The sequence below is a fragment of the Dendrobium catenatum genome, unplaced genomic scaffold (assembly GCF_001605985.2).
Source record: "Dendrobium catenatum unplaced genomic scaffold, ASM160598v2 fragScaff_scaffold_1398, whole genome shotgun sequence".
Taxonomy (NCBI): Eukaryota; Viridiplantae; Streptophyta; class Magnoliopsida; order Asparagales; family Orchidaceae; genus Dendrobium; species Dendrobium catenatum.
Window position 1 is genome coordinate 845,708 of NW_021319860.1, and position 23,864 is coordinate 869,571.

General features: G+C 33.2%; 3 protein-coding genes across 8 annotated transcripts in view; all 3 read left to right on the forward strand.

Annotated features, from left to right (window-relative positions):
• Positions 1-7,488: 7,488 nt before the first annotated feature.
• Positions 7,489-10,908, forward strand: LOC110097359 (28 kDa ribonucleoprotein, chloroplastic). The gene is made up of 4 exons (XM_020823691.2): positions 7,489-7,980; positions 8,352-8,453; positions 9,296-9,568; positions 10,667-10,908. The coding sequence occupies exons 1-4, from the start codon at positions 7,627-7,629 to the stop codon at positions 10,718-10,720; spliced, it is 783 nt and encodes a 260-aa protein (XP_020679350.1). The 5' UTR covers positions 7,489-7,626; the 3' UTR covers positions 10,721-10,908.
• A 5,632-nt stretch (positions 10,909-16,540) lies between these two features.
• On the forward strand, positions 16,541-17,254 carry LOC110097371. The gene has a single exon (XM_020823718.2). It carries the CDS (start codon positions 16,640-16,642, stop codon positions 17,072-17,074), a length of 435 nt encoding a protein of 144 aa, XP_020679377.1. The 5' UTR covers positions 16,541-16,639; the 3' UTR covers positions 17,075-17,254.
• A 3,601-nt stretch (positions 17,255-20,855) lies between these two features.
• LOC110097370 (carboxyl-terminal-processing peptidase 2, chloroplastic) overlaps positions 20,856-23,864 on the forward strand; it is a 29,548-nt gene continuing 26,539 nt past the window's right edge. Inside the window, exons 1-3 of one of the 6 annotated variants that reach the window (XM_020823713.2) lie at positions 20,856-21,030; positions 21,123-21,238; positions 21,326-21,389. In XM_020823713.2, the coding sequence (XP_020679372.1) occupies positions 21,016-21,030; positions 21,123-21,238; positions 21,326-21,389 (195 nt within the window). In that variant the 5' untranslated portion in view covers positions 20,856-21,015. Of the gene's footprint in view, positions 21,031-21,122; positions 21,239-21,325; positions 21,390-21,418; positions 21,441-23,864 lie in introns of those variants that run through there. The other 5 variants (XM_020823711.2, XM_020823712.2, XM_028699836.1 and 2 more) reach the window with 5 other exon arrangements.

The window sequence follows — 23,864 nt, forward strand, 5'->3', positions numbered from 1 at the left end:
CAATTTAGCTCAAATTGAGTTTAAACTTTGTGGTCCGGATCGACCCAAATTTGTGTGTAGGCTCGTGCCCTAAGGAAGCTTGGTTTTATATGTTATTTCATTCAATTATATATTTCAAAAAGATAAGCATGGAAGTTGTATCAAACGAACATTATTTCATTCAATTACTAATAAACAAAATATTAAAAGTTTATTTTGATCATACTTAACGGCTAACAACATTGGAGACATAAGTCTTAGGCTTCGTTTGAGACGCTTTTTTTATTGCTTCTTAAAGCTATTTTTTAGTACATTAATTAAAAATATTATTTCAAAAAGATACTTTAAGGTTTTGTTTGGGACTACTTTCTCTTTGCTTCTTAAAGCAGAATTATATTGCAAAATTTAAAAAAGTCGTCCCAAACGGAACCTAAGAAGCACTGAAAGAGTCATCCCAACAAAATGTTAGGCTTCATTTGGGACGACTTTTTTTATCGTTTTTAGTTTAAAAATTAAAATTTTTATAGTCCCCCGCGCGACTGCTGCCAGCTGCCGCGCGCGACCGAAACGGCAAAACCGCTGCTGCGGCTGAAACCCGCGCCCGATCGTAACCCGCTGGTGCCGGCTGCCGCGCGCGACCGAAACCTGCGCCCGAATGAAACCCGCTGCTGGCTTCGCTGGATGTTTGCTTCGGCCGCTGAAACAAGTGGGTTTGGGTCAACCCGAACCCGACCCGAACCCGAAGCGGGTTGGATTCGGGTCTAGAAAATTGACCCGTTTGCAAAAACGGGTCGACCCGAACCCGAACAGTGTCGGGTCAATTTCAGGTTTGACCCGAACCCGACCCGTGACTTGAAATTGACACCCCTAACTCTGGTGTGGTATGTGTATTTGAGATATATTATTATATAAATAAAAAAATATATATTTTGGCACATTTACTTACAATGTATTTTAATACCAATAGGGGTAACGTGTGTTAGTAAATTGGCAGAACCCAATCCAAAAATATTTGAATTAATGTTTGAAATTTAAACATGTTTATTAAACGGTTAGTTTAGGTTACTTATTTTTAACCAAAAAATGAACCGTTTAAATTTTTCCTGGTTTTTTTTAATACTTTTAGGAATGATGTTTTTATTTTTGATCAAATATCCTATACTCTGTAGTTAATAAGATATTATTTTTTTAACTAAAATAAGAGCTCATTCGAATCGTTAGTTGGTTAGGTTCGGATCCAACTTTTTGACATGTTTATTAAGCAAGTCAGATCGAGTTGACTGGATTCAAGTCATGTCCATTTCATGGCAAACCAAAACTCAACCCATTAATATGTTTTAACTCCCTTACTAGTAGGGGTGTCAATTTTTGACACAACCCGAAACACGACCTGAACCCAATCCAAAAAAATCCGGGTTATGGTCAACCCGGACCCGAAACGGACTGGGTTCGGGTTCAACAAATCAACCCGTTTTAAAAATCGGGTCGGATCCGGGTTGACCCAACAACGCGAAAATGACTCAAAATTGACACGAAAACTTCTATTTGACTCGGAAACCCGAGATTGACCCGTTTTGAACTCGATTTTGACCCGAAAATTGAAGATTGATCCGATTTTTACTCGAAAACTAGCAATTTTTGGTCAACTTCGGGTCATTCGTGTCGGGTCGGGTTCAGGTCCGGAAATCTGACCCATTTTTAAAAATTGTTCGGGTTCGGGTTGACCTGAACAGTGCCAAATTAGTTCGGAGTTCGACTCGAACCCGATCCGTTGACCCGAATTGACACCCCAACTTACTAGCATTCCAATTTACTTTTATGATTTTGGCAACGGTATGAAGTAACAGTTTTTTTAATAATATCTTATTAAAATATAAAAGAATTAAAAAAAATTGCGAAAGAATTATATGATAATGTTTAAATAAATATTGATATCTTAAAATTATATATGACATATGCTTATGAAGATTGTTATATCAATGGCGAAAAATGCTAAAATTAATTCAAGAAAAAAATGTGGTAAAATGAGTAGGATTTGTTTTCTTAAGAGATATAGTTAATAGAGAAATTTTGGCTCAGAATACTTTGCAATTTAAATTTAATCTTGATGAATTTTATATTTATTTGATATACTTTAGATGATTGTAATGTGAAAATTCATTAATTTGTATTAAATTAGCTTAATATCAAAGAAATTCTAATGATTAAAAATAATAGTAATGAATCATTCACACCACAATTTAGCTCAAATTGAGTTTAAACTTTGTGGTCCGGATCGACCCAAATTTGTGCGTAGGCTCGTGCCCTAAGGAAGCTTGGTTTTATATGTTATTTCATTCAATTATATATTTCAAAAAGATAAGCATGGAAGAAGTTGTATTTTGATCGTACTTAACAACTAACAACATTGGAGACATAAGTCTTAGACTTCGTTTGAGACGCTTTTTTTATTGCTTCTTAAAGCTATTTTTTAGTACAGTAATTAAAAATATTATTTCAAAAGGAACTTTAAGGTTTTATTTAGGACTACTTTCTCTTTGCTTCTTAAAGCACAGATATATTACAAAATTTAAAAAAGTCGTCCCAAACGAAGCCTAAGAAGCAGTGAATAGCCATCCCCAATAAAATCTTAGGCTTTTTTTGGGACGACTTTTTATGGTTTATTAAAACATCTTTTTAGCTTAAAAATTAAAATTTTTATAAAAAAAAATTGCTTTAAGAAGAAGTAAAAAAATTGTCTCAAACCAAGCTTTAATCTCTGAATCATTTCTCCTTAACAATAATTACAAACTGTACTTCAGATCGAGAATATACAGAAGGGGAAGAAAGAATTGAGGTCAACATCACAAAAATTTCAGAGGTGCAGTAAAGGGATGGCATCAACCCTCATCTTCTTCTCCTTCGTTGATGAGATCATTGATTCTTCCCTCTTTCTCTTCGTCTCCAATGTCGTCTTCGAAGATTGTACATTCATAATGATGTCAACCTCAAATTTGTCACCATCCAGGAGAACTCTCTCCTCTGAATTCCTCCCGTTCACGCCGATAAAACTCTCTCCTTTGAAACCCTTGTGTGGTCTGAAGGGCTTCTCCGAAGACGAAGGATCCGGATCTTCAGAAGCGAAAACCTCCTCTGGATCTTTATTGAGGTCGATGATAATTCCATCCTTGCGTCCTTTGAAAGGATTCTCCTCACTAGGGTGGTGAGCGGGAGGAGAGATAGAAGACGGCGACGGGGCCACCATGAAATCATGGTGGTGAAAATAAGAGTTTGAGCGGGGGAAATGAGGCCGGCGGGGCGAGGATCGACTCCTTTTCGTATTCCAGCTAGGGAATGCCGACCTAGGATTCCGGCGATCGAATCGGGGAATGAGGTCGACGAGTTCAAGTAGAATGTTTGCGATCTTGATCTCTTTTCTTGTGAATTTGGCCATGAGGCAATCTCCCACGAGAAGTAAATTCAGATCTTTGTTTCTGAGATGAGAAAGAAGATTTGAAGCGGTGAAGGAGAAAATATTGATAAGTGAGAATGACGAAATAAGATGGCGAGAGATGGTTTTATATGATGAGTTGAGTAGTTAACGGATATTTTAACGGATTAATAGCCATTGAATAGTTCCTCAGTATCTCCGAACAATTCGGATATTAAAAGACAAAATGGAATTAAGAAAATTAATATAAAATATCACTGAGGTTTGATCGTTTTTGGACGATTTAAGTATTAAAATTTGAAATATTTAACTACTTTGTGTATTTGCCACAATAAAAAGTATATAAATGTATTATATAATCAATAAATGACCGAAACAAACAGTTCACTCCAAAAAATTTAGGTTTGGATATGAAATTTTAATATGTTTATTAAATGGGTCAATCGTATTCATGTTATTTTTTTTGCCAAAAAATGACCCATTAAATATTTATTTTTTAAAATTATTTTGCTTGTGGATATTGTCTTATTATTTTTGATCAAATACACTAAATTCTATAGTTGATAAGTTATACTTTTTTTGATTATTTGAAATCATTATTCTCCATTTATTTTCATTCTTATGATTTACCATATCTTCACTAGATGCTATTTAAACAATCTTTTAATATACTTATTACTTAGACTTCGTTTGAGACGAATTTCTTATTGTTTCATAAAGCAACTTTTTAGTACAAAAGTTTTAATTTGTTAACTAAAAAATTGCTTTAAGAAGCATTAAAAAATCCGCCCCAACCAAAACCTTAATCTTTTCTTCCTTGTTTTGCCAAACATATAATTTAACAATATTCTCCTTTCCGTCAAACTTAACTATTTGTGATATTTTTATCCGAATGTTTATGTTCATACAGGACAACTAATGTAATTGCAAATTTATAAAATGAACTTTTAATATTCATTAAATTATTCAATAATATTCTTAATCATTAAACATCCATCCTTAGGAGCTTAATTAGTCATAGAACTTACATGCTTTTAAATAAATCTATCAAACTAACTCACATACCATTAGAGTACGTCATTTTCTTGATTTACATTTTGCTATTCTTAAACATTTTATCATCCAATAGATTTCTCCTTTGTTATTGATTTTAATCGATCGCACACTAATTGTGACTTCGTTTGGGGCGTCTTTCTTACTACTTTTTAAAGTAGTTTTTTAGTACAAAAATAAATTTTTTTCTACTAGAAAATTGCTTCAAGAAGTATTCTCTTTATATTAGTAAGAAAGATGCCCCAAACGAAGCCATAATGAGTGTTTGAATTGAATATATATCTTTGATGCATTCTCATTGTAATTGAATACACTTTATTCAACTCCAAATGTAACACTTAATGCCCCTTTGTCACATTTCTTTAATAATAACTTAAGCATTCCCTTTATATTAGGAACTTTTATTTGGTCCGATAAAAGGACGTAGAGCTACGTTCGGCCGGCACTAAATCGCGCCACGTAGCAGGCACAAAACCACGTATTTGTCGATTTTGCTCGACAATAACGAGAAATAACATTATGTGAAGACAAATACCGAGCAATACGAGTAATATATACCGATCAACACCAAGTAATACCGAGTTTTTTCTAGAAAAAACTCGGTATTACTCGGTATTGGTCTTCACAAAGCGGAATTTCTTGTTATTTCCAAGCAATACCGAGCAAATACCGGGTAACTCAGTGGTGACCAAACGTAGAGCTACATCCGGTCACCGGACCTAATAATTGTTCGTATATTAGGGGTGTAAATGGGTAGAGCTCGAGGGAGTTGGCAATTTTTTTGAGTTTTACTCATTTAAAATTTACTTTATTTGTATTCGACTCATGTTTAAATAAGTTTGTGTGTGTTTGATACTGACTTGTATTTTCTTAAGATCAATAAAAATCATATGAAGATCATTTTTCTATTTTCAATACTTTTTCTATTTAGCTCATGGTATTCTCTTTTTTTTTTTCTATTTAAAGGCAGATCTAAATATCTAATAATGAAGTCATCAAGGATGAATGGTTTTAAACTAATCGAAGATCCTCCAAATAGAGTATTTATGAAGAAGTTTGTAGCTTTATTTACGGTGTTCCAGCTAAAATTCGAGAACAATGAGCAAGAATCAAATTACAATATTCCAAAAGGATTATTAAGATTTTAAATTCAATAAAACAATCTATTAGATGAATTTGAAATTTTTGAACAAATAAGTAACCGAGGTTTTGGTATAACTTTTTTTTTTCCCTTGTTTCTTATAAGACTTCTCCTTTGAGGGAAAAATATTTCATGAAAGGTAAAAAAATAAGAAATTTTGGAGTATAGGTACAAGAACAACGTTAAACTTTTATCCCACTAATTGGTGTCGACTAAATGAATCTATTTTATGTATTATGTTTTATTAAGAGTAAAATTTTAATTTATGGCTCCTTCTCGGACAGTTTTCTAGTACAAAATTTTTTAAATTTGTAACTTTTGTAATAATAAAAAAGCTTTTCTAAACGAAACCTAATTCTAATAAAAAAAGTCATGTGCTATACTTTCTAACCAAGCATGTTTTGATCTAAGTCCACCTTTCTTAATCGAAGATGAATTTAATACATTTAGTCATTTACACTTTTAATTGGGTCATCAAAAGATTGACTTTTTATATGACCATTTCATTTAAGACGACTTTCTCTAATCTTTTCTGCAATTGTGTGTGTGTGACTTAATTTAGTTGGAAATAATTATACTAAGACTTCTTTGGTTTGTTTGCAACTTTTCATAAAATTAGTTGTAAAGTTGCAGTGGAGAAAATAACTTAGGTTTTATTTTGGACTGCTTTCTTATTGATTCTCAAAGTAGTTTCATAGTATTAAAATTTTAATAAAAAATTGCTTTAAAAAGGAGTAAGAAAACTGCCCCAAACGAACTCTTAATTAACCACTCTAGTCGTAAAAAGGAGATTTCCAGCATGCTAAGTTATGAATATCAGTGAGAAAAAATAAAAAATGAGTAAATAAATGAAATTGTGATTATTGTATGAAAATCAAACAGACAGAAAACTATCACAAACATACTCCAACAAAAAATATTACAACTATAGTTTTGAAGGCTCTTTGAAAAATGGAAGATTAAAAATAAAAAATTTGAACTCACTTATTATGAATTTCAGACGTCAATAAAAAGGAAAAGAAAAAAAAAAGCTCAAATTTGTGAGAATACATTGTCAATGACTGCTCTTTCTAATTCTTTCTTCATTTGCTTACAAGTTTATTTTTCATCAATTAGTATATTAAAAAGAAAATAATCACAAATAATGCTTGTGAACAAAAACTAATTATTATTCTTACTTAATTTTAAAATGTTTTATAATAATTGTAATATTCATTATTTAGATACTATAATAGATTAAATCATTAAATTTAGGATACATATTAATGAATACTTAGTTTAATTTATTAAAAAATTATCATATTTGAAATTAAATTAATAATTAATGTCCATAATATTTTTTTGGTCTTTGCCAAATCATTAGCAAAGAAAATTCATTTTTAATTATTTATTTATATTAACTAATTATAGAATATATTGACTAATTAACTGTAGATTATAAGATATAATAATTTCTAATTTTCAAATTGATATTTCTTCTTATATAATATTTTAATGATGTAATACACTTGGTTTATTGAATATTTTAAATTTAAAATGTTTTAATAATTGGAAAAGAAAAATGAATAACAAATTATTTATTTATATTAATTAATGAAGAGAGATTGCAATAATTGGAAGAGTAAATTGGTCTGACTTTTTTTATGATAATGTTAAATTTTTTTCATTAAAACAAATTTTAATGAAAAAAAGTTTAGAAGTTTGGAGATTGAAACAATTGTAATATTGGGCCGGGCCGAGCTGGGATTTATTTGCAGTCTAACATAGTGGAAGCTTCTTACTTTTTTTTTACAATTGTAATATTGGGCCGGGCCGAGCTGGGATTTATTTGCAGTCTAACATAGTGGAAGCTTCTTTTTTTTATTTTATTTTAATTATTGTCCTTTATCCAGTGGAATGGAGCATTCCCACGTCACAGCAGATAACGTCTCTCCTCTTCCCGTCCTCGCATTCCATCACTTCATCAATCAACGAAGGCCCCACCGCCGCCGGTCAATACCTCCACCGCCGAGCTCTGGCTATAATGGCTGCCACCGCTGCAGTATCCATCTCCTGTTTTTACTCCTGCACATCTCGCCGGCACCTCCTCTCAATCCCCGTTATCAAATTCACCGGCCCTCGATTTCCTTTTTCGTCCCCCGTCTGCCACTTCACTGATCAGCTTTCAGTCGCTTACGTTGAAAATAGAAGAAACCTTCTGAAAATTACAGCCGCTATGACGCAAGGGGAGGTAGAAACCGAGACAGAGGTAGCTCAGGCAGAGGCCATGGCGCGGCTGCAGAATACCAAGCTTTACTTTGGGAATATTCCTTACAACTGTGACAGTGAGCAGCTTGCTGGTGTTATTCAACAACATGCCAGCCCTGAAATGATTGAGGTAAGTACAAAATTTTTTCATTTGTTTCCTCTGTTCTGCACTTCTGCCATGAAATTCAGGTGATATATTAGCTGATTAATCAGTCATGATTGTATTAATTTGAAAGCAAATTAACATTTTGATTCAAAATTTTATCTATTTTATAACTAGAGATTGATTGAGGCTAAGGCTTCCTTTCTTATTACTTATTGAAGTAGCTTTTTTTAGTAAAAAAATATATTTTTTTTCTTAAAAAAAGTTGTTTTAAGAAGCAAAGTCTTCTCAAATGAAGCCTAAAGATCTGTTTGGGATATTTTTTGAGATGCTTTGCTTTAATAAATATTAACAAGTTTGGCCATTTTTAGAATGAATTGTACTTGGAAACTTGTCAGGTGCTCTATGACAAAGAAACAGGAAGGAGCAGAGGGTTTGCAGTTGTTACCATGAGCTCCATACAAGACTGTGAAGCTGTCATCTCCAATCTTAATGGATTTGTTGAGTACATCTTCTTCTCATACATGTGCTTACCATAATAACCATACAGATGCATTTATTTATTATTGGTTGGGAAAACGTTCACAATCATCCTCAAATTATCCATGTATGATGAATTTAATTTTAAAATATTTTTTTTTTTCAATTTAGACTTTGTTTGGTATTGCTTTCTTAATGCCTATTAAAGAAGCTTTCTAGTAAAAGATTAAAATTTGTGTGCTAAAATGCTGCTTTAAAAAGCAGTAAGAAAGCCGTCTCAAATAAAACCTTAGTACAACGATTCAGATTGATCTTAAATGGTCCCTCAAAGATTAAATTACATGTGATCAAATTTATATAGTCAAAGTGATAAATTGAGATGTCTATAACCCCCTTTTTTTTATCAATTTATACCCGGGGTACCATTTGAGATTAATTTTGTATAGTTTAAAGATTAAGGCTTAGTTTGGGATGACTTTCTTACTACTTCTTAAAGTAGTTTTTTTATTATTTTATAAAAATGCTATAGAAAAAGTAAGGCTTTATTTGAGACAGTTTTCTTATTATTTTATAAAGCTGCTAAAAAAAGTAATTTCTTAAAGCTGATGTAGAAAACAATTTTTTATTACATAAATTTTTTGAAATCATTAATAATATAGTGACCAAATAAAAATTATAATTACGGTATGAAAAACAAAACATTAAAAAAGCTATCTCCAACAAAACCTGAATTAAAGAAATACAACACATTGAAGTTAATTTGGTCACATAGAAATATATAGTCTGAGAATTACTTCAAAGATTTTTCTGAATCACAGAAGTAAAGTTCTGAAGGAGAATTTTTTTATTATTATTATTTCAGGAATATGATGGTCGAACACTAAGGGTTAAATTCTCAGACAAATCAAAGCCCAGAGTGGCTCTATATGTTGAGAGCGAGTTCAAGCTCTTCGTAGGCAATCTATGCTGGTCAGTAACCTCAGAAGCTCTTAAGCAGGTTTTTAAGGATTACGGTAACTTGGTCAGTGCTCGTGTTATTTACGATGGCGAGAGCGGCCGATCTCGTGGCTTTGGCTTTGTTTGCTTCTCCACCAAGGAAGAGATGGATTCTGCCATGGAATCCCTCAATGGACTGGTAGGAAATCAAACTATAAACTATTAATGATCAATTTATAATAATTATTATTTTTTCTTTTATAAAAAATGTTTATTTAGTTATTTTAAACTGTTTTTTTTTTTATTTTTAAAGGGGATTTACAATTTACATACATACCACTTTATTTTATGTTATTTATATATATAATACCTAAAACTTTAATATTACATGTCTATCAACCATAGAATAAATATAAATGCATAGAATGAAATATTAAAATTTGTAAGGTGGTATGGGTGATAATAATGAAATATAAAAGTGATATATTTGATATTAAAATTTTATATTAGTGGTAGGAATGCAATATTACAATTTTAGGTATTAGATGTGTAAATAATATGAAATAAAATGGTATGTATGTAATTAAATCATGCCAACACAGTAATTATAAATAAATAAATAAATAAATAAATAATATTTTTAGAAGTCCAAACATGCATGCATTATTTTATTTTAAAATATAAATAAAGTAAAAATAAAAATAAAAATCCTAAATTGCCCCAAAAATTCCATTTGTTTCGTTGTTAGGATCTCTTTTATTTTTGTTTTGAAAAAAAAAATGTTTGTTTAATGTATTTTTAACTATGTTTATTTTTTACTTTTAAAAATAAATTAAGTATTTTTAAAAACCACTAAAAAATAACTTCAGGGCTTTTTTCAAATGTTTTTAAAAACAATTATCAACACCAGCTAATAACATTATTATCATCTATTATTGTAGCCGGTGAGCGCTGTCTACCACCATCATCACCTCATAGGCCATTATGGCTGACACATCTTCCATTTCCATCACAATAAAATAAATAAATAAAATAACATATTTTTAAGATATTAAGTATATTTTATTTCATATCAAATATAAATAAAACAAAATAATAAGATAATAAATTAAAAATTAAGATAGAACTAATCTCATCTTACTATTTATAAATTAAAACTTTTTAACTAAAAATTTGTTTTAAAAAACAGTAAGAGAGCTGTTCCAAACGAAGCTTAAATATAGTTGATTTGAGCTATTTAGCAATCGGTTTGAGTGAAAATTGAAATATGATGCAGTTATTTTATTTGTGTTTGCAGGAGTTGGAAGGAAGGGCCTTGAGGATAAGCTTAGCGTTAGGGAAGAAGACTTGATCGATAGGAAAAGGGCTTAAATGAGCAGCTTCCCTTGCATAAAATTGCTTGCTGGATATTAGAAAAGATAAGGGGAGTTCAAGTATAATCAATTAGGCTTTGTAATTGAGTTGGCCAGCTTGTGTAGCTCACAAATAATTATTAGCTATTATATATAAAATAATATCAATACAGATAATACCTACAAATAATAGAATTTACTAATTTAGGGCAGCAAGCATGAACTCTTACAAAGAATTATAAAAATTTTAATTCCTTTATTTTTCTCTAGTTATTTGTCTTTTTCTTTCTTCGCAAACAAAAATATAGATACAAAAAGAATAATTATAGAATAAGATGCTCTAAATTTTTAGTAAAATATAGGCAAAATTTTAAGAAGAATTGTGGGTAAATTTTAAATTATGTCAAGGAGCAAATTTTTCTAAAAAATTAAAAAGAATCGAACTAGTCAAACTGTTTGGCTAATTCTATAGAAAACGTCATATAGTTTGGCTTATTCTAAAATTTTTAAATGCATCTTTAATCAGCTAATGACATTGCTAATATGATTAGTGGAAATGTGGGTAGAATTAGCCAAACTATTTGGTGTATTCAGAATTAGCCAAATTAGTCAAACAGTTTGGCTAATTATATAGAAAACTCTAAATAGTTTGACTTATTCTAAGTAAGCCAAATTATTTGGCGTTTTCTATTGAATTAGCCAAATAATTTGGCTAATTTGCTTCCTTTAATTAAGATTTTTATGAAATTTTGTTCCTTCACATTATTTAAACTTTGCTCATGATTCTTCTTAAAAGTTTACCTAAAATATATTTGAGTACATAGATTTTTCAATATGATATATATTTTTTAAATTGCATATATTTAGCTCACTATCCAATCCCCTATTTATAAATTTAGATTGGTGCTTGGACATTATAGAATCATCTACATATATTATTATACATAAAACAAGAGCAGCTCGATCAAAATATCTGAATTGAAGAATTAGTTTGTTGAGCTGAGCTCTTAAAAGCTCTCTAGATTGACGTTTATTGGTAGTTGAATCGCTAAAAATTCATTTATGGGAGAATATGGTTACTTTTGTATAGAAACTTTTGAACATAAAAATAAATAAGCGTGACAGAAAGTTTGATATGAATTTTTTATTTAAAAAAATCATATGAGTTATCAGCTATATATAAATATGTGATTTTTTTTTCGAGATAATTAGATAAATGCCAATAAAATAATTTCAGTTAATGAGGTTGGCTTTAAGTTCGCCATTTTAGTACACAAAATTTTAATTTAAAATATTTTTATTAGAAAATTGCTTTAAAAAGCAACAAAAAATGAAATTCTTACGTGTAGTCACCGGATGCCGTCTAGAGCCCAATCAAGAAGCACAACACCACCAATTTATTACATATCGTTACTCTGTACAGCTGTGTATAAGGTGCCGTGGCCCGACTACGGTCATTCCAACCACCGTAGCCCGACTACGGTCCTTCCAACTTTTGTTGCCCGACTACATGCCTTTCGACCACTATCACCCGACTACGATCTTTCCTACCTATATCGCTAGCCCTCAAAGATCCTACTGACTAAACAAACATGCCAACATTCTCTTAAAAACAACCGTTATGTTATTCTCCAACTTTGTACTGTGCTCTATATAATGTATACATCGAGCAAGGGCCTTCCCTCTAAGGTTAGGCCTTACCTGCAATCTACAAACACTAGTGGATTCATTCAAATTGGGCCATGCCCTGTGGTTTTTTCCTTTTTAGGGGTTTCCATGTAAAAAACTCTGATGTCTCTTATGAATGCTACACCTCTACTGTTTATTTGTCTGTGTGTTGGATCTTTCTATAAAACTAGGATGTTAAATTTTATATTTCTATACCGCGACAAATATTCCAGGACGCAACAAGTGCGAAAAACTTTGATGATTCTCATTCATAAGTAATATTACATAAACAAAGTTCCCAATGAACATTCCATCACCCCATTCACATAGTCAATGATTGTCATTAAAGTTTAACGATGTTATGCTTTTGAAAAAGTTTTTGACTCTGATGATATTATGCATTTGCACTCTAAACCCTAAACACATAAGAAAGTAAGGCATGAGATGATTAGCTTGAACATTGCTCAAAACTTATTTCAACCTTGATCAAAACATACTCAACTCATGATTAAATATTGACAAAAAATTAGTTGATTATTGTTTGGATTTTGAAACCATGATTGAACAATTGCCAAAAAAAGATTCAAATATGATTCAATCAAGGTTTGGAATTGTTTTATGAAATGTTGTTTGGAAATACTCATAACAATGTTGATCAAGTTTAGATTAATCTTTTATGAGTTCGAGTTTACTATTTTGCATTCCATGTATTTTTTTTGGAATTGACTCATTAGAGCCATCTTCTTATGCATGCATACATATGCTCGAATCACATATATATCTGAGGGTATGATAAATAACATTATTAGATAATTTGAGGCTAATATCACCATTTTGTTGAAGAAAGGATTCATGCACATAATATTTACATATATTTAGATTTATAATGTGATCATAGCTATAGATAGTCATTACAATGCTTTTAATGGATGCTGTTGAAGATCAATACAAATATGAACTTTTTTATTCATTAATTATTTAAGAAATTTTAATTTTCATTTTTATCATTTCTTTACTATTCAGCTTGGTGCCATGTAATTAAAATTATAAATTAAAAATACCTATGCTATTGCTCGATCATAATGATTTCAAAAATGATAATCTTTGAGAGCACCTGTTATGAAATGGTTAGATTTGAGCAGTTTATTATGTGCAATTGTACTTAGTTGTATTTAGTTGTATTAAAATATTTATGTCAGGTATTATAATTGTTGCAATTGTACTTAATAATTTTTTATTTGCATAAATTGACTTAAAATAGGCTTTTAAAATGAATTTATAAGTATGTAATGATCAAATCATTTTAAATTTAATGAAAAAGGTATATGTTGCATCCTAGAATATTCACGGAAGTAGAAAAATATAAAGTTTAACGTATTAGGATTGTACAAAAATCCAACTTACTATCATAAGAGAGAGAGAGTATCGTTCACAAGAGACACTAGGGATGTTACGTGGAAACCCCTAAGAATAGGGAAAAACCACAGAGTCGATTACAAATGAGGCCCTTCATTTGCAGTTGGATTACAAATGAGACCCTTCATTGGAGGGAAGGGCTTGACTTGATATAACAAATATACATCACATAGAATTCATTACATGGTAGAAATTGGAAGAATCAGTACTGATATGTTTGTTTAGTTGGCAGGACTATAGCTGGTAGGCGATGGAGGTTGGAATGATCGTAGTCAGCATGAGATATGAGTTAAAAAGACTATTGTCTAGTGGTGGAGGTTGTAGAGCCGTAGTAGGCAACGAAGGTCGGAAGGTCCGTAATCAGTAGGAGACAGGGGTTAGAAAGATTGTTATCTGACGGTGGAGGTTGGAAAGACCGTAGTAGGCGACGGAGGTTGGAAGGACCGTAGTCGGCAGAAGTTAGCTAGGGGTTAGAAAGACCATTTTTTGGTGGTGGATGTTGGAAGGACAGTAGTAGGCGACGGAGGTCGGAAGGACAGTAGTCGGTAGGAAACAGGGGTCAGAAAGACCGTTGTCTGGTGGTGGATGTTAGAAGAACCATAGTAGGCGACGAAGGTTGGAAGGATCGTAGTTTATAAAGACAGGGGTCAAAAATCCCGTTGTCTGGCAGTGGAGGTTGGAAGTACTGTAGTAGGCGACGAAGGTCGAAAGGACTGTAGTCGGCAAGAGATAGGAGTCAGAAAGATCATTGTCGTAAGACAGCGTTCCGACGGGAGTTCGGGCTTCGAGTGGTGATCCGGCGGGACTCTGTGTATCAGGTGGTGGTCCAACGGAACTTCAACTTCAGGTGGTGGTCTGGCAGTCCGGCGGAACTCCAGGCTTCAGGTGGTGGTCTGGCGGTCCGGTGGAACTCCAGGCGGTGGTCGAGGAGGAGCGAGGAGGCAAGAACGATCTCCGATTTCTCTCTTGTTTGCTTTGGATTTGGGTCCTCCTTTTCAAGAGGAAGGAGGTGTCTATTTATAAATTTCCTTGAGTGGCATGTCACATAAATAGAAGGAAGATTAAGGACAAATGGGGAGTGGTTTGGATGCACGATCGATATTGAATTTCTTGATCATAGGTCATTTGCTAGCCATATGAGGGTCTTAATGTTGTTGGAATCTTGTGATTTTGGGCTCTTTGGATTTGTCTCGTCGAGCCTCTTAATTCGACTATAAGCATGTCACGTTTGGTAATCCAAATTGTGGTTCGAACCTTCTAACAGAACTTCAGGCCCTTGATTTGGACCCATTTGAGCTCGAATTGAGTTGAATTTGGTGTCGTTAGGTTCGTATTTCCGAGACGTTCAGTTTGACTATAAGTTTGCTGAAATCAGAGTTCGGAAGCTCCCAATTTTAATTTTGAAAGTTTCTAAGTTCCAACCTAATTTTTTCTCGAGATCCGTGACTGCTCAAGATAGTTTTTTGAGAGGATGCATCTGTATGATATTGATTTTTATCATTTTTTAAATTATGATGATACTATTATAAATAAAAATTGTTGATATTAATTTTATAAATTGATCAAATCTAAATTTATAAGTGCCCCTCTAAAAATCATTTATTTTGTTGATCAAAAGTTTTGAAAATTTGACCTTTTTTTTTTCATAAGAAGTGAAAATATGAAGGGAAATTTACATACATACAACTATATACTTATTATTTTACATATTTAATACCTAATACATTAATATTACACATATACCACTCAAATTTCTAATTTATATCATTTCTACCACTTCGTGTAACGCCTTCCTCACGACGTTTTCTGCCTTCCTCACGACGTTTTTCTGCCATTTTGTTGGACGCGATTCTGAGATAGTCAGTTAGGGCAGAATTGAACAGGAGTCGGAGCTCGCAAAAGAGGAGGAAGGTAAGTTCTCTTGCATTCTCTCATTTTTGTCCGAATCTGAGCTTGCAAAAGGGGACACGAATCTGAGATAGTCAGTTAGGGTATTCCTGATGCATTCTCTCAATTTCTTTCAAAATGATTTGTTTGCTCAAAGACTAGCTTCTTGTCCGAAACCTACCTGGTGTTAGCCGGACCTCCTTCAGGTTTTCCGGTCTTCATTCTAAGCTGTATGAATATGGTGGATAGGTTTGTCCGTCTTCATTCTAAGGTTTGTCGGTATACATTCTAAGGTATGAATCTGCTGGACTAGTGTCAACTTGTAATTAGATATATAATAGCAACTTATAGCAGCCATGAAGGAAATAAGGTTTAGGATGTTTGATATCTAACAACAACTTGTAGCAGCTAGGAGGCGGAAGACAATACCGTGAGGTGCGAAGAAAATGGGGATCTAATGACAACTCCTAGCAATTAGGACAATGCGATCAGGAGCTGTATCGGCCTCAGATGAAGGAAAATGGCGAGACATCCGACAAAGGTAATTTGTGAATTGTATCGGCAATGGGGATTTCGGCGGGAGTAAAGACGTCCGTCACAGGTGCGCAGGAAAATAGACGTCGTGAGGTAGGCGTTACACAAAGTGGTAGAAACGATATAAATTAGGAATTTGAGTAGTATATGTGTAATATTAATGTATGAGGTGTTAAATATGTAAAATAATAAGTATACAGTGGTATGTATGTATGTAAATTTCCCAAATATGATTAAGAATCTTTGAGGGTATTTACGTCATTTCAGAAAAAGAAAAAAATTGCCTTTCTATTTTTTTTTTTCAGCTGTGGCATTCCACTCTCCACAGTCCACAGCCAAACCCTTATCATCCGCATTAGCCCCAATAACTTTTCATCCTCAGAAGCAGGAGTGGAAGAATCACCATTCGCCATATGGCTTCAGCTTCGGCGCCGCTCGTTCTTCATATGTCCCCAATCCGCCGCCACTCCTCAACTATCTGCTCTCAATCGGAGCATCCGCTCATCCCAACCCGGCGTCTCGTCCTCTCATCTCCGGCGATCTTTCTCATGCTCTCATCCACGGCAAAAGCAGAGGATATCCCACTGTTCGGCCTTAGGAAGAAGCTGAAGAATCTCGAGGAGGATGCGGTGGAGGTAGTGAAGGAAGGGGAGAAAGTAGTGGAAGAAGGGATTGCGGCGGCGGAGAAGGAAGTGGTAGCGGCGGAGGAGGAGATCGTGGCGGCGGCAGCAGGGGTTGGTGTTTTTGGGGATTTGGCGCAGGCTGGGGTTGTGGCAGGGGCGGAGGTCGTTGGGGTTCTTATTGGCTTGTCCGTCGTTAATGGGATTCTTGAACCGGAAGTTAGATGATCTTGAAGGATAACAATTTGTGCTTGCTTTTTGTTTTTTTTTTCTTCAGTAGCATTTGCTCAAGTGCCATTAGTTGGCTTTTTCTCGCAGGAAATAAATTTTTAATCTTTTGTGCGGTTTTAATGGTTTTATGTAAATTACTTACATTATTTGAATGATTTTGTGAGCTTTCTATCCCCAGTTAGGCTCTTTTTAGGGTTCAATTCGGCGTATTTGAGAAGTCGACAGTCATTTAAATTTTCTGGATATTGATTGCGAGCAGGATTATATAAATTCGTTTAATTCAGCTAGTATTTATTTCATAGATATTTATACTCTGAATTTAAAAAAATGGAAATGGTTAAACGTTCTGCTTAGGATATTTTTCCTCACATAAAGGCAATTTTGATCTTCTTTCTTTGGCAGAAATTTCTTTTTTGTTCAAATTTTGATGTATGCTTTCGTTTAGGTTTACAATGAAGGGCCCTTGTTATTATTGATCGTCCATTTATTTTCAAGAATGGACTCCATTACTCGAGCTTGTTAGAGAGGATTTCAAAGAATATCTGATTAAGATCAAACTTCCGAATTTATCTTTTTGTTGTTGGACTGAGCAAGATATTTCTAAAATTGGTAATTCTAAATCCATACTGGCATTTATACAGTCAATATGCAAATTTTGTCCCCTTTGCCAGATCAAATCAACTTGCTGCTCAATTACTAAGAAATTATTTAGTTTGTTATTTATGAATGGAAATCCTCCCACCCAGCTGCACTGTGATATCTTTGCTCATGAAGGTTCTAATTGCCATAAGCTCCCCGCTTCGATCCCTCTGCAGACTTTCAGTAGGAGCAGAAGTGCAAGCGGAGATAGGCAAGTAATGAACTGCCAGGAAAGCCGATCTCTTTTTGAATCATCTTTCCCATACTCCCGACTTAAAGGCTGGCTTTGTTTGAGAGAGCTTTCTTATTTCTAGTACACAAATTTGTAGTTCAAAACTTTTGTGTTAGAAAGCTATTTTCGAAAATAGTAAGAAAGTTTAAAGTTATCCCAAACGAAGCCTAAATCTCCCAAAACCTCTCTCCCTGATCCCAATATCAACTCCTATCTTTCTTCCGCAAGTAGGTATATGATAGTAAACACTTGAAGATCTCAAGTGAAACCTAACGATTTTGACAAAATCAGCGAGGATACTCAATAAGTAGAGGAAAAATTAAAGAAAAACAGCACACTTTATTGAGAAAAATCAACTAACAGAAAAAAAATAAACAATATACAAGTGATCCTCAATTCAAGAAGAGGATCGATCTCTCCCGATTCTCTAGACCCAACTATAGCCCAAAGGAAACCTAAACCTAAGAGATTTCAAATTTCAACCAAATTCAAGATGTAATAATCCTAGGAAAACCAACTATTTAATGCATACAATTCAAAAGGAAATCTCTAAACAATCCCTATGCTCAAATTTTTCTCCTAAATTCCTCAAAAACCCGTCCAAAATAGCTAACGCACGACCGGGTGTGCATTTGGTGCGTATAGGAGGCGGAAGTGTCCGCCTCTGTTCACATAAGCTGGTCCCGTCGAACCGACTGGAGCGATCTAACAGTATGGTTGTTCTTCCATTCTCTCCATCTTGAAGGACGTCCTGAAGGACAAGAAATCTCTCAGTGTCATCTTCCCCCTGTATCTGCTATTACATTTTCAATTCTTCAAATTGAATCCACAAATCAAGCCACTAGCTCCAAAGACCATAGTGTGAACCCTAACTTCGCTTCTCCTTCTATATCCCAAGTTAGCAGTACCAGGGAAAAAACATCTTCTTCCTCTATTCTCAACGAACATACTTGATGTTATTCCCAATCAAAACTGTTTGTAATGTTAGGGTTCTCAATAGAAATAATAGGATTCCCAACTACAATAATTTTATCAATGATAATGGTGATGATACATTGATCTTCTTAAAACAAAGGCTCCTTTGGACTTATTACTCACCCCTTTGCTTTCAACAATATTATATAAGGTATCCTTGACTCATCTTAGGTGATTTTACTTGCACCAACAATGCCAAATTTATGGATTGTAATAAATGTCTTTAATACGGGTTTAGTGGACTTAGCTTGTAATAGTCTTTTCTTTACTTAGTTCAATTAACAACTAGACTAGACAATTTTATTATTGGATCGAGCTTTTTGTAATTCTTCTTGGCTGTATTCATTCTCCACCCCCTATTATAGTATTTCATCTTTGTTAGAGAACGATGAATCAAACACACAGAGAGGAATAGTAAATGACGATTTGCAAAATACAAACGAACACAAATGATTTACGTGGAAAATCTGAATCTGGGAAAATCATTGTGGAGGGAGAACCCCGTCAGGGGGTGCTTCACCTTTAGACCCCTGATATATCTGTAAAGTGTATGACGATCAAGGAAATGAACAAACAAGGGTAACACAAAATTTTAGGCAACTACAACAACCTCTTTCATCATTAGATGGTCCTCTTATTAGTGTGAAAATTTGGGATGTTCCTAAATTTCAATATCAATATCATTTTGTGCATAAAAACTACTGTTATTCCTGCTCTAACTTCTTGGGTATTGTTATAGCTGCCTGGAATATCAATGTGAAGGAGAAGATGAATCTTCTTGATCTTGGATGAGAGAGAGGGAGAATGGAGGAGAGGGAGAGGAAAGGGAGAGAGTAGCGGCAGGGAATTCAAAATTTCTTCTTCACGAGCTATCACAAGGGGCTTCAATACATCATCCTATACATATTATTTATAGGAATATATATAGATGTGATGTCTCGCCGAACAATATAATTAAAACTGGACCAATCAATCCTAACATCTTAGTACTTAAGTAAAAAATGATTTGTAGATTATATAATGTGAATTACTATGAATTTGTTTGGGGTAATGATAATTTCAAGGTCTCTACTCTTTAGAAATCTATGCAGCAAAAGTTAGAAATCTATGCAGCTCATGTTGGGTGTTGCCTTACCCAATATCCTTGGCTAAAGAGCTATTATTATGTGCGGACACCGGACGGTTTTTCCGTCTGGTTACGCGCTCGGTATTGAATGCGGTACATTTTTGAGGTGATGTGACGTATTTCTATTAGTCTCTGGACGTCCTCCGGACTTAGCACGGAATAATAAATCCCTTGGCTAAGGCTAATTGCCTCAATGACATTAATAAGCTTATCCTTTGTAATTATGGGAAGGGCATTATGTAGTTTGGCTTGGAGACATCCCCTCTTATAAGAACGCATACATTTCTCATTGATTAAGTCTCTAATGTAGAGTTCAATTTGATTTGGCGTTGTTTGGAGCAATTTTTTTAATGCAATGTAAAATTACGGTAGAGGAAGTAATTTTTTTAAAACCGTTGTAGAAAATAACTTTCTAGGATAAAATTAATTTGAAAGTGGCAAAAAAATAATGATCATGTTAAAATTATTATTATGCTCTAAAAAAGGAAAGTAGCTTTTTAATACACAAATTTTTTGAATTAAAAATTTTTGTACTAGAAAGCTGCCTTCGAAAATAATAAAAAAATTATTCCAAATAAAATCTTAAAGATCATTTAGTTAAATTTGGAGCTTTGCTAAGAAAATGATGAGTAGGAGCTTTAAAACTAAAAATGTGTTATCTTAAAAGGGCTTAATGTGGACATAATTCAGATAAGAATAATGTGGACGCATAATATAACCATGCAAATAAAAATAGAATGTATTTTTTAAGAATTAAATACATATATATAATATTTTAAAAATTCTATTTATCCTGACCGGATGCGTAGCTTCCAACCATTCAAACAGAGCGTACCGAACGGCTCGGAACAATTGTGCCGGTCAGTTCTCACACAATAGCGCTCTAACGAAGTAAACGCCGGAGCAAATTAAATCGGTCACGGACGCCGACTGCGACACCGTCTTCAGCATCTCATCAGAGTCTCAATGGGCAGCTTCCTGGTAGGAGAATCCAATTAGCAGCATCTCTCCTTCTCCGTAGATTGATAGTTTTGGATCGAATGAAGTAGCTTTTGCTTACGATTTCTTGGCAGTTTAATCAGTACCAGGTGGTGGGCCGAGCTATTCCGGCCCCAAGCGAGGAACATTCCAAGAATCACCGCTTGAAGCTGTGGGCAACGGTTGAACTTAAAGCTAAGTCCAAGTTCTGGTAACATGTCTTGCTTTATTGTTATCTTTAAGATTTTGTATTGCTGTCGTCATCTTGCGTTCGATCCGTTTCCTTGCTTTGGATCAGGTGCTTCCCAAGGAAACTGAAGAAGGTTAAAAAAAGTAATGATCAAGTCCTCGCCATTAACGAGGTTCATTGTTTTATATCACTCTGTCAATAGTTGCCCTAAAGATGTTTATGGGTATGAGTTAATTAATATTATGGCTAATTTTCCTCGATGTTTAGATGTCAGTGTTATCTTTGGGTTCAATTTTATTTAAAGACGTCTGTTTTTTAATAGATTATTAGTATTTATGTCAACATATATGTATGATAAGATTGTGTGACCCCAGATTGAGGCTATGGAAAATCACTGACAAACATTTTGATTAGCATGAGTTATTGATGAAGTGAAAAAAAAAAAAAACTCTCAAGGGCTGATGACAAAATGAAATGACCCAAAAACAGCTGCTGAGAGAATTACTTTTGGGGGAAAAAAGCCAATGGAAAGCACCTGTGACAAGCTGTAGCGCTTGGAGATTTTGATGCTATTGAAGAACTTTTAGTGAATCAACGGACATGGTAGTCCAACAGGAGAGTGCCGAGGAATAACAAGGGGGGAAAGGGTGACAACGAATAACAAAAGTATTAGGATGGAAAAGAATGTGACCATGGTCTTGATGGTCATGATTTTACGAGGCTTTAGTGGATGTTTGACATCTTGCAGTGTGACATGATTTCATCCAACATCTAAATATAGTTGTTGAAGGGGTTGTTTGGATATAAGATTTAAGCAGATTTGAGTTAAATCTTATTAAGTTCCAAAAAACGTATTTTCAAATCTCATGGCAAGTTAAATCATTGTTTTCTCCTCTTTGACATAAATGGTGGATTTAGTAAATCCTATAGTTTGCCGGATTTATGGGATTTGGCTGAAGAAGTGTGCGAAAGGGGCAGAAAGATCGGTACCTTCATAGCATGCTCCCATCATAACTTTCGATCCCATAGGAAGAATGTCATTGAATGTCGTTAAAGAGGCTAAGAAGATTCAAGATTTAGCAACTTATTCAAACCTCAATTTCAAGCGAAGCAAGCAAAACCAAAAAACAATGAAGAAATGGACAAGATAAAAAGAAAACCCTTGATAGGCATAAGACTATAGGAAGATCATGCACAAAGAGCATAGAGAAGAGAAATTATTGAAATAGCTAAGAGATGACATAGAAGAATACCTTCTTAGTTAATCTAATTAGTTTAATAAATATAACGATGAATATAATATAATTGGTAAATAATAATTAGTTAAGTTAATTAATAATTAAATAAAATCCTAATTATATTATTTATAATTATTAGTTTATGCTGGTAATTAAAATTGAAATTAATTTTTAACTATTAAATAATAAAAAATATAATCAAGTCTTTTAAAATTTTGATAAAATTTAATTTTAGTCCTCCTCAATATGTCCTAATTAAAAACACAATTTAGTTTTGCATTTTTTGTGAATTTACCACTTTATATTCAGGAGTTGCGCTACCAAATAGTTTCACTGAATTTACTAGAATTTAACATCTTTCTTGCTAAATAATTTTTTGGATTTAACACCCTTAGGATTTAATAAATCTGGATTTACGAGATTTATTAAATCATACTTGAATCCAAACAGCCTTGAAGGATAGAAATTAAATTCCATTTTGAAAAAAATTGGACAAAGATGTTAACAAATCAAACACTTAACATCTTTAGATAACATGACATGACATTGGAATATTTGTGAACATCTAACATCGTCTCTTCTAGCATTAAGAGAATTATCATATGTAATGTGTCTATCATTCTCTGGTTTAGTTTCATGTTCAAAAATTTTTTTTCCATCCTTATCATTTGGTTCTTATTCCATATATCAATCAACATATATTTTATATAATTTTAAATAAAGTAGTAAATTAATACAACTAGCTAACTTATTATAATTAAATTATCTTTTGATTTCTTTATGATCAAAATCCACTTTTCTTCATTCTTTTGGATGATTGTGAAGCTGAAGTCACTCAATTTGATAACATTGTCAATGTTAGCCATCATATATGTATTATCATCATTGTTAAAGGCAATTCCTTTATCTTCAATTTTAACTCCATAAATTTTTTGAGCTATCAATTTATCATCATATAGTACATCTTGTTCATAAGCCCTATTAGATTCCTTCTGCTTGTATGCACCTAGTTGAACGCACCTTAATTATGTTTTCATGTGGATGTTGAACAAGCAAGGTTAAGTAAATGCAAAAGAATTATAAATGCGTGTTTATTTGCCATAATAAAGTATTTTGTAGCATGATTGGGTTGTGCTAAAGCCAAACTTCCCATTATTTAAATGAAAATCTTCATATTAATTATTGGCTTTAAAATAATCTATACATGAACAATCCTATCTATACCTGCATATAAACTAGCCTCGATCTACTTATACGAGGAAGCCCTTGTTAATTAAGTTAATGGTTCTAGATAATCTAAACTTCTAATAGGAATTTAATCTATACATGAATATAAGATTGAAAAAATCCTGCTTATCCTAGTTGATGTGTATTGAGCAATTTGATAATAAAATATGGTGATTGGCTGT

Bases quoted from the DNA above. Each gene is read 5' to 3' on its own strand.
- LOC110097359 (XM_020823691.2), top strand. From the start codon at position 7,627: ATGGCTGCCACCGCTGCAGTATCCATCTCCTGTTTTTACTCCTGCACA. The intron at 7,981-8,351 runs GTAAGTACAAAA...GAAACTTGTCAG, and splicing joins CCAGCCCTGAAATGATTGAG to GTGCTCTATGACAAAGAAAC. The intron at 9,569-10,666 runs GTAGGAAATCAA...TTGTGTTTGCAG, and splicing joins TGGAATCCCTCAATGGACTG to GAGTTGGAAGGAAGGGCCTT.
- LOC110097371 (XM_020823718.2), top strand. From the start codon at position 16,640: ATGGCTTCAGCTTCGGCGCCGCTCGTTCTTCATATGTCCCCAATCCGC.